This window comes from Cyprinodon tularosa, unplaced genomic scaffold, assembly GCF_016077235.1.
Source record: "Cyprinodon tularosa strain WSP-4 unplaced genomic scaffold, ASM1607723v1 ctg145, whole genome shotgun sequence".
Classification (NCBI taxonomy): domain Eukaryota; kingdom Metazoa; phylum Chordata; class Actinopteri; order Cyprinodontiformes; family Cyprinodontidae; genus Cyprinodon; species Cyprinodon tularosa.
Window position 1 is genome coordinate 845,007 of NW_024038276.1, and position 17,284 is coordinate 862,290.

A 17,284-nucleotide genomic window follows, 5' to 3' on the forward strand; every position below is an offset into this window, starting at 1 on the left:
CAACAGTGGGAGTTGAACCTAATTCCAGCAAAGCTTGTTCTGCAATGAACTACATTTCCCACACACTGCTTGGCTCATCCTTGACTGGAGAGGAGATTGGCTGTCTGCTACAGATTACAGGCAGACGTCGGCTAAATGAAGCAATAAGGTTGGTTTGCTGAACATGAAGCTTGCAGGGGAGGGGCTGCCTATTTGAAGGAGAGAGGTTAGGTTAACTGTGTTGACAGATTTAAATATAAAATGTCACAAATTGACTGAGATTTTATCTTCCATATCCGGGTTGCATAGCAGGTGAAGAATACTCTTCTTCTCAGGCACTATCAGATCTACCTTTATTTTAATCCCCTTTTTTTCTCCAGGATCGGAGGATCCTTTCATGTCATCCCTGTGTGGACTCAGCATGGAGCATGAGGAGGAGGAGGGGGAACACAGCCTGGAGGAGAAATTTGCCGCTGCGGTTAAAGTGATCTGGACTTTGCCAGAAGAAGGTGAGGATTTCTCCCTACCTGTTCTGAAAATAATATAATTGTAAACACCAGAGTCTAATCATGCACAGTAGTCTATGAAATGTGCGCTTGCAGACAATAAACAGTCCAGGTGACTGACCTAGATGCAGAGCTGTCAATCCTGGCAGCCCTGCTCCTCAAGCTGCTATAAGCATAAGGAGCTGTGATTATCTGCCCATGTGGCTTACAGTACATGTATAATGGATTTAACAGTACATCTCTAGTCTTTGTAAACACGTTTTATATTTAATCTTTTTCTCGCTTCTCAGGTCCTTTCCAGCCCTCCGATGACATGATGCTGATGTTTTATAGTTACTATAAGCAGGCTACCACGGGGCCCTGTCAGATCCCGAGACCAAATGGCTTCTGGGACAGTCGAGGAAAAGATAAATGGTACATTTCTTTTACTGGAAAGGCAGGAAACATTCAAAGATGAAGAGCTCAGTGCATTCTTTACAGATCATTTCCAATGTCTTGCAAACGTTTGTCACACGACAGAAAACTCCATGTAATTTTATGGGAATCTATGTGATAGACCAACATGTTTTTCAAAATGTGTTAACACCACAAATCCAGATGCTGTTATTAGGTAAAAACTGAGAATTCTTTACACATATACAGCTGTTTTGTGAAGGTCTCAGAGGAGATATCAGAGAACAGACAACATCATAAGACCAACGATTTTAGCAGACAGGTCAGCGATGCAGTTGTTGAGTAGTTTATAGCAGAATTAAGTTATAGTAATATCCCAAACCTTGAACATATCACTGATCTCTTTTAAATCCATTATTCAGCAAATGAAACAAAGTTTAGTTAACTACCAAGATGGATAGCGGGATCTGAACAGTGCAGTTGTGAGGGTTTGAGAGGAGACTAGGGCACTGGGATTTTGCCAGACATGAAAACTGCCGTGTTTTTTATTACCTAAACATATCACCGGGATGATTGACAATTAGGAGGACTACTTATTTTGATGCTCCACCTGGAAAAAAAAGAACATCCTCCACTATACTTTTAAGGCCTAAACAGGCACCAGTTAGTCCATAACTTCAAATATTAAGAAAGTAATGGAGAAAAAAAAGCAATTTTTTTTAAATACAGACAGAAGTCATGTTGGCAGGTTTACACAGTGGTCCCTGGCTCCCAGTTTTGTTTCTGTTTTTAGATGTTTCCATGCTCCACAGACATGACATAAACGACTGCGTTCCCTCCTCAGCAAACTATCTAGTTTAGCATGAGTCTTTGACTCTTACAGGTGCTGGTCATAAAATTAGAATATCATGAAAAAGTAGATTGATTTCAGTAATTCCATTTAAAAAGTGAAACTCGTATATTATATTCATACATTACATACAAACTCATATATTTCAGATGTTTATTTTGTTTAATTTTGATGATTACAAATGACAACAAACTCAAACCACCTGCAAAAGCCTTTAAATGGTCTTTCAGTCTAGTTCTATAGGCTACACAATCATGGGGAAGACTGCTGACTTGACAGTTGTCCAAAAGACGACCATCGACACCTTGCACAAGGAGGGCAAGACACAAAAGGTCATCGCTAAAGAGGCTGGCTGTTCACAGAGCTCAGTGTCCAAGCACATTAATAGAGAGGCGAAGGGAAGGAAAAGATGTGGTCGAAAAAAGTGTACAAGCAAGAGAGATAACCGCACCCTGGAGAGGATTGTGAAACAAAACCCATTCAAAAATGTGGGGGAGATTCACAAAGAGTGGACTGCAGCTGGAGTGAGTGCTTCAAGAACCACCACACACAGACGTATGAAAGACATGGGTTTCTGCTGTCGCATTCCTTGTGTCAAGCCACTCTTGAACCACAGACAGCGTCAGAAGCGTCTTGCCTGGGCTAAAGAGAAACAGGACTGGACTGCTGGTGAGTGGTCCAAAGTCATGTTCTCTGATGAAAGTAAATTTTGCATTTCCTTTGGAAATCAAGGTCCCAGAGTCTGGAGGAAAAGAAGAGAGGCACTTCATCCACGTTGCTTGAAGTCCAGTGTAAAGTTTCCACAGTCAGTGATGGTTTGGGGTGCCATGTCATCTGCTGGTGTTGGTCCATTGTGTTTTCTGAGGTCCAGGGTCAACGAATCCACATACCAGGAAGTTTTAGAGCACTTCATGCTTCCTGCAGCTGACCAACTTTTTGGAGATGCAGATTTCATTTTCCAACAGGACTTGGCACCTGCACACAGTGCCAAAGCTACCAGTACCTGGTTGAAGGACCATGGTATCCCTGTTCTTAATTGGCCAGCAAACTCTCCTGACCTTAACCCCATAGAAAATCTATGGGGTATTGTGAAGAAGAAGATGCAATACACCAGACCCAACAATTCAGAAGAGCTAAAAGCCACTATTAGAGCAACCTGGGCTATCATAACACCTGAGCAGTGCCACAGACTGATCGACTCCATGCCACGCCGCATTGCTGCAGTAATACAGGCCAAAGGAGGCCCAACTAAATACTGAGTGCTGTACATGCTCATACTTTTCATGTTCATACTTTTCAGTTGGCCAACATTTCTATAAATCCTTTGTTTTTATTGGTCTTCAGTAATATTCTAATTTTCTGATATGATGAATTTGAGATTTTCATTTGTTGTCATTTGTAATCATCAAAATTAAACAAAATAAACATCTGAAATATATGAGTTTGTATGTAATGTATGAATATAATATACAAGTTTCACTTTTTAAATGGAATTACTGAAATCAATCTACTTTTTCATGATATTCTAATTTTATGACCAGCACCTGTATATTTTAATTCAGCTCAATTCAGGTTATTTATAAAGCACCACTTCACCAAGCAGACTGCTATGCGTCAATGACTTTGCAGGTTTACTCCTTCTAGATGAGCATATAGTGACAGTGGACAGATGTATGATAGCAGGGAAATATGTAAACCTTGTAGTATCTCGAGCCCTGAGGACCCTAAGGGATACTGAACATCTAGAGAAAACTGCTAATTTTAGAAAAGGATAAAATTTTGGCCTTCATTCAAGCAGCTGCAAATGACCCTAGCAGAGAATGAATATTTAACCTCACCATTAACACGGCTATTGCAGCACCATGGAGCGGGCTTGTTTATTTTTAATGTGAAGACCTAATAAAATGTAATGTCAAAAAAACAAAAAAAAACTGTTGAAGTCACAAAAAAGACAACAACTGGGCCAGATGGTTAACCTCCAGCAGACAAACAATCGTAAATGTACCGGCAGAGCTGACAATCTGTAGCAAAGCTTGGCATCCAGTCTGACTGAGTTTGAGCTGATTGTTATTTATTTTTTTTATTTTCCAAAGCTTTCACAGATATTAATCAAAACAATCAGAGCTTGGAGATTTTGAGCAAAGATTTTTTTTTCTTTTTATATTATCTAAGATCCTGAATAAAAATGTAAACAATACTTTTAAGATTCGATTTGGAAAATTTCATACCCTACAGAGTTTTGCACTAGTTTGTGTTGGTCCACCACATATATACCAGTAAAATAAGATTTGTGGTTTTAACCTGGCAGAATGTCAAGAAGCTTAAGGGGTGTGAAAAGTTTTGCGTAGCACAATTTTCTTCTCAACCATTTCACGCCTTCTTTATTAGCTTGGGAAAAGACTCTTTACAGAAAGTTCAGTTGAAGGTATTTGAACTTTGACTGTGTTGTCAGGGATGCATGGAGCTCTCTGGGAAACATGACAAAAGAGGAAGCCATGAAGAACTATGTGGAGAACATCCAGCTGGTACGTGGTCTTCACAGAAAAAAGGAAGCATAAAGAAACTGAGTCCTAAAAATATCTGCATTGGCATGTTTGTGTTCTCTGCCAAATATGTTGGACCTTTGTGGCAAGTTGATATCATATCCGCAGTAACTCTGTTTTTTTGTTTTTTTTGTGTACATTGTCAGATTTTGGAGACCATCCCAATCTCAGAGGAAGTTACAGAACTGGTTCAGAGGCTAGGCAACTTCTACACTCAAGTGGATGAAGAGGAAGAGGAGGAAGGAAACGAAATAGACAAGAGACCCTTTACCAGACCTTTTGCAGAGCATGCAGGTAAAGACCATAAACATGTTAGTCTTATTATTGTTGAAAACTCAAAGGCCCATTGTATATAATGAAAACATATTAACCATGTGTTCTTATTATTAGGGGAGCTGGCTAAACAGTTCAAGAAGCCAACACTGGAGGGCAAGTATTTAGTCTTAGTTGCTATGTAGACTTTGTAGATAAGTTGTTTTGTGTTTTATCCCAATTTGATTTAATCCAGGCTTTTAGAACAAATATGTGTGTTTTATGTGTGCTGTCTTTAGATTAATATTTTTTTACTTGTAATAGTCTCTGAAGGAAAATGTGTGCTGTAAGTTTTTCTACAATCACTCATATTTTAACCCTTTATAGTGCACTCAGTGAAATACTGTACTTTGAAAATCCAAATTTCAAGCCAATAGTGTTATTAAAATCCAGGAACTGATCTTATAACCTTTGTAACATTCAAAAAAATAAGGATATCTTAATGTCAAAAATGTATGAAACGTAGACTTGCTCAAATATATTAAGAAAAATAACAAATATATTTCTATAAGAAATTCATGAGAGTGAAGGAAACAAATTTTTTTGTACAACATAACCTTAGAGGCACTAATGCTGATACTGGAAATTACTTTTTTTGTTTATAAACCTAAATATAATAGTTAACTAGGCTTATTAACTTTTTAACTTTACTTTTTAACTTTTAAATTAGCTTTTTACCTTTTTTTCTTGGCTTGTTAACGTTTGTTCAGCTTAATTTACAGTAGATAATATATCATTCAAAGGCTCATCTAATTGGTCAAACACCAAAATAAGATGTTCAGCCATGTAGCAGTATCTTTGCTGAATGGCTGGGTGTAGATATTGTGCTTCTAGACCTCACTGAGGGACAGGGGGGACTCCATTTGTAAGGGATATGCAAGGGATCAGAAACGGTAACTTGCCCTATAATTATGCACATCTAAATATGGAAGTTTCTTTGCCTACTGCTTCACATAAGGAATCAAGAGCAGATAGTTCTCAGAGCATCTGTGAACATCAAGGATAAAGTTTAATTGAATTGATTGCATTTAATTAATTGGCTGTAAAGTGGTGCAGTGTGTGCTTGAATGGTTTTTTTGTCCAGTTTGTCTCTGTGTTGCCCTACGACAGACTGGCGACCTGTCCAGGGTGTGCCCCGCTTCTCGCCCATTAACAGCTGGAGATAGGCACCAGCACCCCTTGTTAACCCAGCAGGGATAAGCATGGAGGAAAATGGATGGATGGATTGCATTTAATTCAGTTTATTTATATTGCACCAATTCAAACAAATTCAGGTTTGGACTTTGAATAGGCCATTCTAAAATGTGACATTGTACAGTAGTTATGTCAGGAGAGTGTGTTTTGGGGCACTTAGGTCAGCTCTGCTTCACTTAGGTGCTTTGCGATTGTTTCCATCTCTTTTGAATCTCTACCAGAACAGCTTTTTACATATCAGCAGTGGGGAAATGAGTTGAGTAGGGATGGAATATGACAATAACATATAAAAACTCTAAAGATTTTTGCATATACAGTAATACGAACGCTATTTTGTCATTTGTTAATGCTTTTGTTAGGAATAAAGCTGCGGTTTGCAGCAGAACATTTTCTCTTTCCCAGTTCATCTATACATCACAGTCATTGTCATTTCAACTTTTTGCCAGAGGGGACAAACATCTGCAAAATCCCTGGAACATGTGCTGTACTCTTTTAATACGTCAGTAATTAAACCTGCTGGGAGCACGACATTGTCAGCTGGAGGTGGAGCTGCAAACAACAGCTGGAGTAAAGCAGTGAAGAGCTAAAGAACTTTAAGGGAAAATTGGTGGCATTGGGTTTTCTCTGTGTGCTACATGGCTTATAGAAAACTGCAAAATGGTCCATCTTGTGACTTTCTTTTCACTTTGGCTTTCCTCTTGCCATAGTTGTTTTAAGGGCAGGTTTCTTGTCAGATTAAGTGAATGTCTTTGTTGTTGTAGCTTAGCAATTTATTTATTTATTTTTCAATTTGGGGCTGATGGATGGAAACTTGAAAAGTTATTTTATAACTTAGAAATTTCCAAACTTTCCCCACAGCTTCAGCACCTGCAGTGATCTTTTTTTTACTATGATTGAACACTACATTTTATTTGAGGTTTTTTGAGTAAAAGTGGATTGAAGCATTCTTAGCTTTCTATTTGTAAAGATAATTAAAATCAATGTGCATATTTCCTTCTCTTTCACAATTATGTTGCTATAACACAAACAGGTTTAAGGTTGTAACATGGCAAAATATTTAAATGGTATGAATGTGTTGCAGGACAGCAATTTGCTGGTTGACCCAGAGGGTTTTTCCTCACTTCTCAGGCTATGGGGATCTTTGGGAGGACATACAAAACGTCCAGGAGAAAGACAGAGACGGCATCGTGCCTGGACAAGGTATGAGCAGCGAGGAGACAGAAGGGAGGAAAACAAAAAAAGAGGAAAACGAGATTTGGAGGAAAAATGAAGAGAGTGAGAATTGGAATGATGAATTCAGTGACAAGAATGGAGAGATAAGAGGTATGACACAGCAAAACCAAAAAAGTAGGAGAGATGTTTGTATGAGATGAAAATAAATGTTTTTCAACGATACATCTGTAGTGAGATTGTCTAAGGTTGAATTTCTGTCCCCAGGCTGGGACCCAGACCCTCACTTTTTAACAGTGCAGGACTGGGGTTGGAGGTCTGATACTAAGGGGTCCTGCAGCAGCTTGGAGCCTAGCATGTCCTCCTTCACCAACGGCACGCACAGCTCGCTCAACAGCGGGGTGGAGGAGGAGGAACTGGCTTGCTCCATGGAGCCTGCTGTGCAGTATAACCACTGCATGCATTTTAATGGATACATCAATGGTAGGATCCCACATTGTTGTTTTATCAGAAAAAAACATTTAGTGGAGAAAACACAGTATTGTTGTACTAAAACCAAAAATAACATAGTTTTATGTCATTGGAGACAATATGAACTGAAGATAATTATTGTTTTTAATGTAATTCTATTAATATTAATATTTATTACATCTCTAAATGTAAGTATTTTTTGGAAATGTTTGAAAGTATCTGGGCTTTTCTATTATTCTAAATAATCTAAAATGACCCTTTTCAATTTTGCTAAAAAAAAAACCTTAATGAAGCCAAACTGGAAATGCTGTGTGAGAAGAATAACCAAGGATTTGGTGAAATTTGGTTAGTATGGTTAGTATATTCAGCCATGAAGCCCTGAGATCTCATGAATTCCTCTTGCCCCCATTTGCCATTGATTGTTAATGTTTTCTTTGATTTATTAATAAATGTTTATTTATTGTTTTTGTCATGATTTTACTAAGGTTCAGACCCAAATGCAGAAGACCAAACAGAGAGACCAGGGAAAAGGTTTAAAAGGTTTTATTGAAGAGATAATTCAGAGAGAAGTGTTGCTCTGAACACTGCTCAACCAGAACTGGAAAGTGAGGGGAAGGCACAGCGATTTAGTTCAGGCTCAGTGGGAAATTTGACTCGTGAACTTGGAGAAGGGAATCTGGTTGCTGACTCACATTTCCAGAGAAGTTGTTGAATCCTTGTCTCCAGTCTGTATGCTGTAGTTCCAGTGTTTGTCTGATTTGGTGGAGGGCGGAACAGGGTTTACCCAGAAAGCGGTTGTTGTAGGTGAAAGGAGAAACTGACTGCCACTCAGATTTCCTGCGGTACTTGAGCGGGTCGTAGTGGAGATAAATCCCTTTCTCAGTGCGAAGCTCAAACGATCTCTTGAGGAAAGTGGATCCAAACCTCCTGTTTGAACCCCAGCTCAGTTTGTAGCTCAGTTGATCCTTCCAGGGAGTGAAGGTCCAAAAAATCCGGTTTGCAGGATGACTTCCTGCCGAGAGGCAAAGACAAAAAACAAAGTTAAAACTCAGGTTGACTAGAACTCAGTTTGACTCAGCAAAACTCAGCTTGGCTAGAGTACTCAAAACTGGCAAGCACTCTGGCGTCGAGGTAGTGGCAGTCAGCAGCTTAAGAACGCTCCGTTAACGAGGAAACCATCAGCAGGTGTGTGAGGAGGTGGACCAGAGCTAGACGCCTCCTGGTGGAGGAAGGGAGACAAACACAGAAACACAAACACGCAGACATGAGTCCTGACAGTTGACATATTTAACATTTGTTGGAACTGTGTCACTTTAATCATGTAAATGGAGAAAAAAAGCAGTATCAGCTTCAAAATCTGCCCCCAAAAATCGTCAGCACAGTTCAGCAATCAGCTGTCAGCAAATGTAAAAAAAAAAAAATCTATATCAGCATTGCATTTAAATACCTGTATCAGTCATTCTCTACTCTCTTCCTCACAACATTGCTTTGATTCATTTGTTTTTTGCAGCCATTGGTTTAAACACAGCTCTCCTGCACATCCGTCACTATAATGCCTAAACTTTGACTATGATAGTTCAACACATTTAGTCATCGTTTCAATTTTACTGCCTCGATCGGAATACAGTAAACATGTAAGGACTCTTTAGCAAAAGTGGATGGGTATCAGCATTCCCCGCTATATGTTCTGTCTGAATAGTGTTGGCAATGAGGAAGGAGATAGGAAGGAGATCCTGTATGCTTCCTGTCATAGTTCCATTGAAGGAGCAAAGATGAATCCCATAATCCTTTGTGTGACAGGTTCCATATGCACAGCCCATACTCTATGTGAGACATGCGAATGTGCACACCTTTATATATTTTAGGTTTTAGATTAGATAGCTTCAACTGATCATTATGTTTGTGTAACTTTTTTCACTGTAGAATAAAAGACTTCAGATCTTATAATAAAAGTATTAATCTATTCACACAATGAGTGAAGGTAGTTGTATCTACAATGCCAACGCTTTGTCTTTTCCACCTTCGTGTCATGTTTCTTATGATAGTTTAAAAAAAATTAAGTTCATTGATCTCACCTTAGAGAAATGTACCTCTGCATTTAACCCATCCACTTGGGGAGCAGTGGGACCACTGTGCCACAAAATTCCCAAACAGCTCTTTTCCATAAAGCTGTTCATTTTTTTATGTGCATTTTATTATAACCACCCGACCCCTGTTTGTTCTGTAACTCAGCTTTACCATTTTCGCTTCTATACAAATACAAAACCTGGTAAGGTCTAAAAATGCTGAAGTTGAAGGAAGATGTATTTCACCTTCTACAATAAGTTTATAGATTTATAGGTTTCATAGACTGTATAGAATTACTAATCAAAGGAAAACAAATGGACAAGATAAATGCATTCATGTTTTCGGTATACCTTTTTTTACCTGACCACTCAGACAACCCATATGCTGATCCTGAGAGGAACCATCGCCCCATAGATTCGGACAATGAGGAATTTTGTGACTCAATGGAGCATCTAGCAATGGAAGAGGTTTGCTGTCTTGTTTCCTAAGATGAAAACATTGCCATTATGAAAATAAAACGTCAGAACTAGAGAAAATATTTCTTATCTTTTTTTTTTCTATTTATTGAATGCACCAAAGTAAGCAACCCCACCAGTCTATAAACATAAAAAAATAGGAAAAATTTATTATATCACAGTTATCAACAAAGGCTTGGAAACAACTGGGATCATCTTATGGTTTTACTTATACTGGGATAAATCAGCAACTGTAAAAATAAAAGATCCACTCTCTGTGATGACATTGATATGACAATAGTCAAAAGAGTTTGTCCAGGCAGTTCAAACAACAGACTCATATGTAACCTTTCTTTCCAAATGGGTACATTTCCAAACACAGTTCAAAATGATCACACTGTTATGCAACACTGGAAATGGACACCAAATTATACACTATACTTTCACAGTTTTCATAGCTTTTTAAAAAACAAAACCAAAAAGTATTAGCAGAATTGACAACTTTGTTGATAAACACAAACTACTTTATGAAAGTCGGTACAGATTTAGATCACAGAGGTCGATATTTTTGGCAATCCTGGAATTAATAGATTAAATCACCAGCTCCACAACTGGTCTACTTGATGGCCTTACAAAAAAGTTTGACACAATCTAACAATCAATATATTAAAGCATTGTAGTGTACAGGAGGGGGTGGGGGTCGTTGTTCTGGAGTGGATGATGAGCTGTTTAAGTAGCAGGCAACAATTTGGAAAAATTAGTGATTATCAGTCATTATTCTTGAACATTGCTTGCTTATGGTCTCCGCCAGGGGACAACATTGGGACCAGTGCTGTTTAGTCTGTCCATAAAGGACATGTAAGTTTTTTCTTTCCCCATACAGGTGATAGCTCACAGCAGCTCTTGAGTGACGTCACACCAGGGTAAAATAAGCTGAAAAACTGGTTTGACTAAAACAATTTTTCTTTGAATTTGGATAAACCTTTTATATTAAGTTATTTGAAAATTGGTGGGGTAAAGGTGGGACATCTTAATAAAATAAAAATCTTAGGTGTGATTTTTGACTACAAGATCTGTTACACTCAGGAAGACACCTGCAGGAAATCATTCAAACCACCATGCACTCTGCAGAAAAGAACCACCAGGATCATTTATGAGGCTGGCTATATTGATCACAATAAACTATTATGCATTTATTCCTTTATAAAGCTAGAAATTAACAGCTACCAGACAAAATACAAAAAAACATTTGCTGAGAGAGATTGAATCTTACATGAATCTTACAAGAATCTTACATGCTTGAAGAAAAACAAAATAATAAATAGTGAAAGCCTGGAACATATGGAAGACCTAAAGAGTCACTGAAAAACAAAACCAGCCAATTTAAATGTAACATTTTAATCATGCAATTTGAAAAGGATTTTCTGATTGCACATTTTGAATTGAATTATTAAAGAGGAACTCTGAAGTGTATATATTAATCCATTATTGAATACTGAAATGAATTGAAATTTAAAAAACAAAATTCATAAATCTGATTATAAAAACCTTTCCTTATCACATATTTAAGAAAGCCTTTTCTGGTTTTGATTTCCATTTTCTTTTTCAACTTGCCATTTCAAATCCTTTTTGAATTTTTTTTTTTTGCTTGGCATGCTCCATTTATGACTCTTTTGGTCCCTGAGCACACTGAAAACTAGTTTAAAAGATCACAGTTGCTCCTCAAATGTAACCAAATGTTCGTTAATTCATTCAAGCTATTAACTTAATCACAGAAACAAACTGCAGTTCATTTTTTTCTTGTCCTTCCGGACTTATCTTCCGGTATCCCCTGCTGGAAAATTGGAATTTATCAGCTAGAGAAAAACAGACCAGTACATCTCATCTGTAGTTTTAATTTTGTAGTTTATTAGCTTTTATTCAGCTGTGCCTAACCTTCCTTTGCATGTGTAGATGTGCATGCAACGACTGTCTCCATCAAAAGGTCGATCACCTGGGACAGGAGCAGCGTTGGTGAAGACGAGCGATGTTTGGTTTGAGAGCAGCACAACCCTGAAAGAAGCTAAAGATGAAATACCAGGAGGAGGTTTCTACATCAAAGAAAGAGTGGGTCCAAGCGGACACAGCAGCTCCTTATCAAAAAGAGAAATAGGTGAGCCTGCCTTGGTTCACTTTTAACATAACAGTGTATCCCTAACATGTGCTCAGTTTATGTAAACAACATTCTCTTAAAGTCTTTAACTTCTTCCAAATGGGACCTGTGTTGTAGGTTTGCATTCACCAACAACCACCTACAGCCCTCCACGTTGTGTAAGTGCAGGCGGTGAGTGCAGCTGTGTGATACGAAGCAGACATCCTGTCACTGTTACCAGGGGAAACGCAGATAAGCAAATAGCAGCTGCTCTGATGAAGCTGCAGCACAACATGACCAACGTGCTGCACAGGCTGCATGCTCTGGAGGAGCTGACTAGATCACAGGTGATTCACCACAACTCACGGTTATGTTTTATGCTACAGTGCAATCCGAGTTTCTCCATTTATCTAATTTTTGCATACAGCATTGCCTTTTTACACCCTTTGTTTATGTTCCTCATATCTCTACTTAAAAGCTTTTCTATATTTTCTTATTTGTAGTCAAGATCCTCATCTCCAAGACAAGACGGCGTTTTATCCGTCGCTCGAAAGGTTCTTATCATTTCTATTATTCTCCTCAATATTCCCATTATTTTTATGGAAGCTATGATTGGCCAGGGGTGCAGCAAATATCTTTGTGTGTGAATTAATCAACAAAAATCAATGTTGTTTATGATAAAAAAAAGCAATTTAGTATTAAAAAAATGAGTTTCTTCACCCTTAAGTGTCAGTCAATGCAAAATATGTTTAACATTTGTTAAAATATAATGTATTAAAATAATCTCAAATGGAGCAATGCTACTGGGGTCTCCTCTTAATTAGACCCAGAAACAGCAAATAAGTTTAAGCTTAACATTCAACTGACCTATTCTCGTTAAAGCTGGAGGGAGTATAGTGAGGTGATGTGATAGGAATATCCTATTTTAAAATGATCAAACAGCTTTTAAATGATTATATGATTTAATTAGGGGAAGCCTTTTATGAAAACACACATTTCCTAATTTTTAAATCATGAATTAATTGAATAACCACATTTTAGATCAATTTAATAGCCAAACCCAGGCCTGATTACTGTCTGACTTGTTAAATTAAAAAGCTATCTGAAAATAAAAAGCAGGGTAAAAGATCACAGAATCCACCATGATGCCCTTATTCAAGACATTCAGTAGAAGCTAAGAAAATGAGTTCCTGACATTATTGCATCTGGAAAATTTTACAAAGTTACTCTAACTTCTAGAGACATTACTATCAAGTGTGAATAAAGGTGAATGGATTAAATTTGTGGGGTAAAAACGAGAATGGGACGGCCTCTTCCTTCCAACAGAAAGAGGTGTGTGGGTCCCTCAGGTTAACATTAAATCAAATGTTTGCCAATTTCTTAAAAATAAATCTATCCAGCCAAATAGAACCAGTTTAAACAAAATCTTCCATATAGGCATTAAAGGTATAGTGGATAGGGTTGTCACGATACTAAGCTTTTCAACTCGATACCGATACTAAGGAAAATATTCGATACTCGATACCATTTTCGATACCACAAGGATAAAAACAAAGACTCCAAAATTCTACAGAAATTTTCATTAATAATGAAAATACAATAAATAAATACAATAAACAATAAGAAGAATATTTTGAGGTTGTATGCTGTGCACAGTATTAAGCAAGCTTGGTAAAAAACTTACAAAATTAAAATTAAGTTTTCCTTACTTGGCTTTGCTTTGCACACATAACAATGACACTGGCCAAACTGGTTAAGAAAAAAAAATAATTCTAAGCAGCTGCACCTGTTACAAAAAAAGTGTGAAACTGAAAAGTGCACAGAATTATTCCATCACACAGTGTGCAGAAAGTGATTTTTCCTCTATTCTGCACTTTAGGTGAATGACTGTTTAGGTGGCACTGTATCGATACTTTTGAAAATTAATTTTGTATCCGGATGCAACGTTTCAGTATCAATACTTTTTTGAGTATCGATACTTTTAACAACCCTAATAGTGGAGGATGTTCTTTATCCGGGTGGATCATCTAAATAAGTGGTCCTCCTAAGTGTCAATCATTGTGGTGATATGTTTACGTAAGGCCGTCCTAGGTGTTCATCCCCATTTTCACTTAACGGTGGTGAGTCTGACATAGCTGAAAAATTACAAACCTTTTTTTGAAAAGTAAGCTTGAATGAGCGATACAAACAGCAACATTTAAACAGAGCGAAATGGGCTTGTGCATGCGCTTGCATGCTTTTGATAGACATTCCCTCTCGAGGACAGGTACAGGGTGGAGAGGTTTGTTCTGTAGACACCCTCCTGGAACTGGCCAAAATATTAGGTACATGGGTAAAACAGTTTTTTTTTTTTTTATGTTTTATTTACTTAATAGTTCTAACACACAGTTAAAAAAAGAATATTGGAAATACAGACTTCTTCAACAAATAAGAGATGGATTTGTTCTAGCCAATTTACTATAAGAAGTTTAGTTTAAAAGTGACACAAAAACACACCATCATGATCATTCTTTAAATCTTAAAACAAAAAGCTCTGTCGGAGGAATAACTAGCAAAAACATTCAAATACTGAATAATTAAGTGAATGAAGACAAGAAGTCTTTTTTCTTTATTTTCACAATGTAGCATACATTGATATATAGTTTGGCAGCATCTGTTTTAAAAGTTTAATTTGGTATGTTTAGGATATAGTTCATAAATAATCTTTATTAGAATGAGTGCAAAGAAAAATAAATCAATGTTTAAGTCTGCTAGAGAGAAGTCTGGTGAAAGACCTCCCTAGCCCTACCCTATTGCAACAGTTTAGTTGTTGCTCTCAATTTTTATGATCTCAGCCCAAAGATCTACAGTAAGTCTCCTTCATGTGGACACAAAGGGGCCATTTTACAAAAATGTCAACATCTGTGGTGATGAGCTGTTCTCCTTTCCTGAAATCACCCATTAACCTCCACTCAAGCTTATTTAGATGATTATTGCACAGCTGGGCACAATCAAAAGAGCCGTCTAAAATGTGTTGTTTTGTCACACAGCAAAATGCCACACTGCTAGTTTTGAGGTAGCATGCATTTGACATGTTGACCAGAGGAATGTCCACTAGAGCTTTTGCCCATAGATATTGATTGTTTCTTTCTCTACCATTTTATATTTCCACAAGCGTTTCAGAGCATTTAGCAGTACATCCAGCAACCTCAGAACCCCAGACCATGGGGAGCCACCCTAACCCAGGAGGATTCAGTTTAGATAACCAAGAAACTTCTCCAGATATTGACTCTGTTTCAGATCCTCCCAAATAAAGTGACCCTACATTTTTGAAAGGGAGCATATATAACAACAATAATAGCAGTTATCTCTGTAGTCATGATGTGTGTTCAGTTTGTATCTGTGCTTTGTGTCTGCTGCAGTTCCTCAAAAGATTTAGGTGGCCTTTTCACCTGTCTCCACTCACTGTGGCGTTGGTGGCCGTCTGGCCTCTGATCAGCCACTGGCTTGTTCAACTCTATTTCCTTCGCAAAAGAAGGTAAGCAGAATTTCTGCCTAAAATATTAATATTTTTTCCTGTTTTATTTTTACTAACTCCTCTTTTTCTACTTGCAGGAGAATTCTGTGAGAAGTCTGATGGTTAACGGGGATCAAAGATGCACTGTTGTTGCACTGTGGCTTGTTTTTAGCAAACATCCCAAATGAAGGATGTTGAAGCTTGGGGGAAAAGAAACCTTTTCCAAAGAGGAAACCTTTTAGAAGAGCGTGAAACGGGCTTATTATTGTCTGAAATTTGAGCCCCATCACCAGCACACTGTTAACAGTATATTTGAATGTTTTAGGAATGTATGAATTTATCTGTGTTAAATCTGTTTTATTTTTAGATATTTAAAGACTTTGGGGGACTTCTGCAAACGCCACATGCAAAATTCATGTAACAAGCATTTCATTTAAATTAAGGCTGTGTTTAGTTTGTCAATACAGTGATATGATAAGTATGGAGTTTTACTTACAGCTGAAGAGATGATTAAACATGTGCAATAAGTTGCTGGTAAGAATTAAAAATCTTCGTCCTTGTTTTTGTAGAAATGGTTTGTGTAATAACAATCAAAAGAAAAAAATTATGCTCTGTAAACAAATGAAAACGGATTAAAGGGCACAGAAACACGATGGCAACTAAGGGACTATAAAGAAAGAAGTATTAAAAAGCTGGAATAAGTGTTAGTGTTTATAATCTAATAAATCTTTTGCTACGTAAACCTTATGGGAGTAGAGACAATCTGTATTAGCCTTATCTAAACAATCGTCTTACTAGTTTTGCAGATGAAAAGAAGAAATTGCACACTAATCTAATTGTCATACCTGACTGCATGAAATATGTAGAATATATAATAAAACAATTTTGAAACAAACCTGATTTTATGTCAGTGTTCATACTGGGAAGCGTTTGCTGTTTTAAAAAAAATAAAACAACAAATAATGGAACAATGACACATTTTGTTCACTAAATATTGATTCATATGGCTGAAATATGTTAATAAGGGCTATATCTGACCAAACCACAGGGGTTTATTCATGAGATGACTGTGTGTCCTGCTGCATATTTAGAAAGCTAGCAGTCCGTATTACCATTGCTAACATCCAATTCAGTTTATTTGAATGACGCTAATTCACAACTCATGTCATCTCAGGGCACTTTACCAAGACAATAAAACCAGATCTTACTATTAGATTGGTTCAAAGTTTTGTATCTAAGGAAAACTAGATGATTGCATGGACTCATTCTTCCGAAAGCAATCCCCCACACCGAGCATGCTTGTAGAGACAGTGGAGAGGAAAACTCCCTTTTAACAGGAAGAAACCTTCAGCAAAACAAGGCTTAATGTGAACAATTTAATAACATCCAAATGAAGTGTCTGACTAATCAGCTTCTTTTTCAAAGACTCTTTACCAAAGACTATAACTTCTGTTTTGTCTGCATTCAGAAGCAGAGAGTTAAGAGTCCAACTGAAATTCTTCAAAAAGTTAATTGTTGTGTAAGTGGTCACACACTTGTTTGTCAAGTACCTTCTCAAGAATTTTAGAAAAGAAAAGAAGATTGGATTAGGTCTATAGTTGACCAAGTCATCTGGGTCAAGAGACGCTTTCTAAACTAAAGGTTTAATTACAGCAACCTTAAGAGCCTTTGGTAAATATACCTGTAACAGGGAGAGATTAATGACATTTCAAAGGGA

General features: G+C 37.4%; 1 protein-coding gene across 2 annotated transcripts; it reads left to right on the forward strand.

The window, feature by feature from the left end:
- Positions 1-133: 133 nt before the first annotated feature.
- LOC119779288 (acyl-CoA-binding domain-containing protein 5A-like) lies at positions 134-16,314 on the forward strand. 2 transcript variants are annotated; one of them, XM_038278871.1, is made up of 14 exons: positions 134-291; positions 360-488; positions 776-899; positions 4,181-4,253; positions 4,418-4,565; positions 4,662-4,700; positions 6,906-7,100; positions 7,215-7,430; positions 9,858-9,952; positions 11,894-12,092; positions 12,210-12,418; positions 12,575-12,625; positions 15,473-15,588; positions 15,666-16,314. In XM_038278871.1, exons 2-14 carry the CDS (start codon positions 377-379, stop codon positions 15,676-15,678), a joined length of 1,590 nt encoding a protein of 529 aa, XP_038134799.1. In that variant the 5' UTR covers positions 134-291; positions 360-376; the 3' UTR covers positions 15,679-16,314. The 2 variants fall into 2 exon arrangements, with proteins under 2 accessions (XP_038134799.1, XP_038134800.1); XM_038278872.1 differs by lacking the exon at positions 134-291 and having other exon boundaries at positions 357-488.
- Positions 16,315-17,284: the final 970 nt, after the last annotated feature.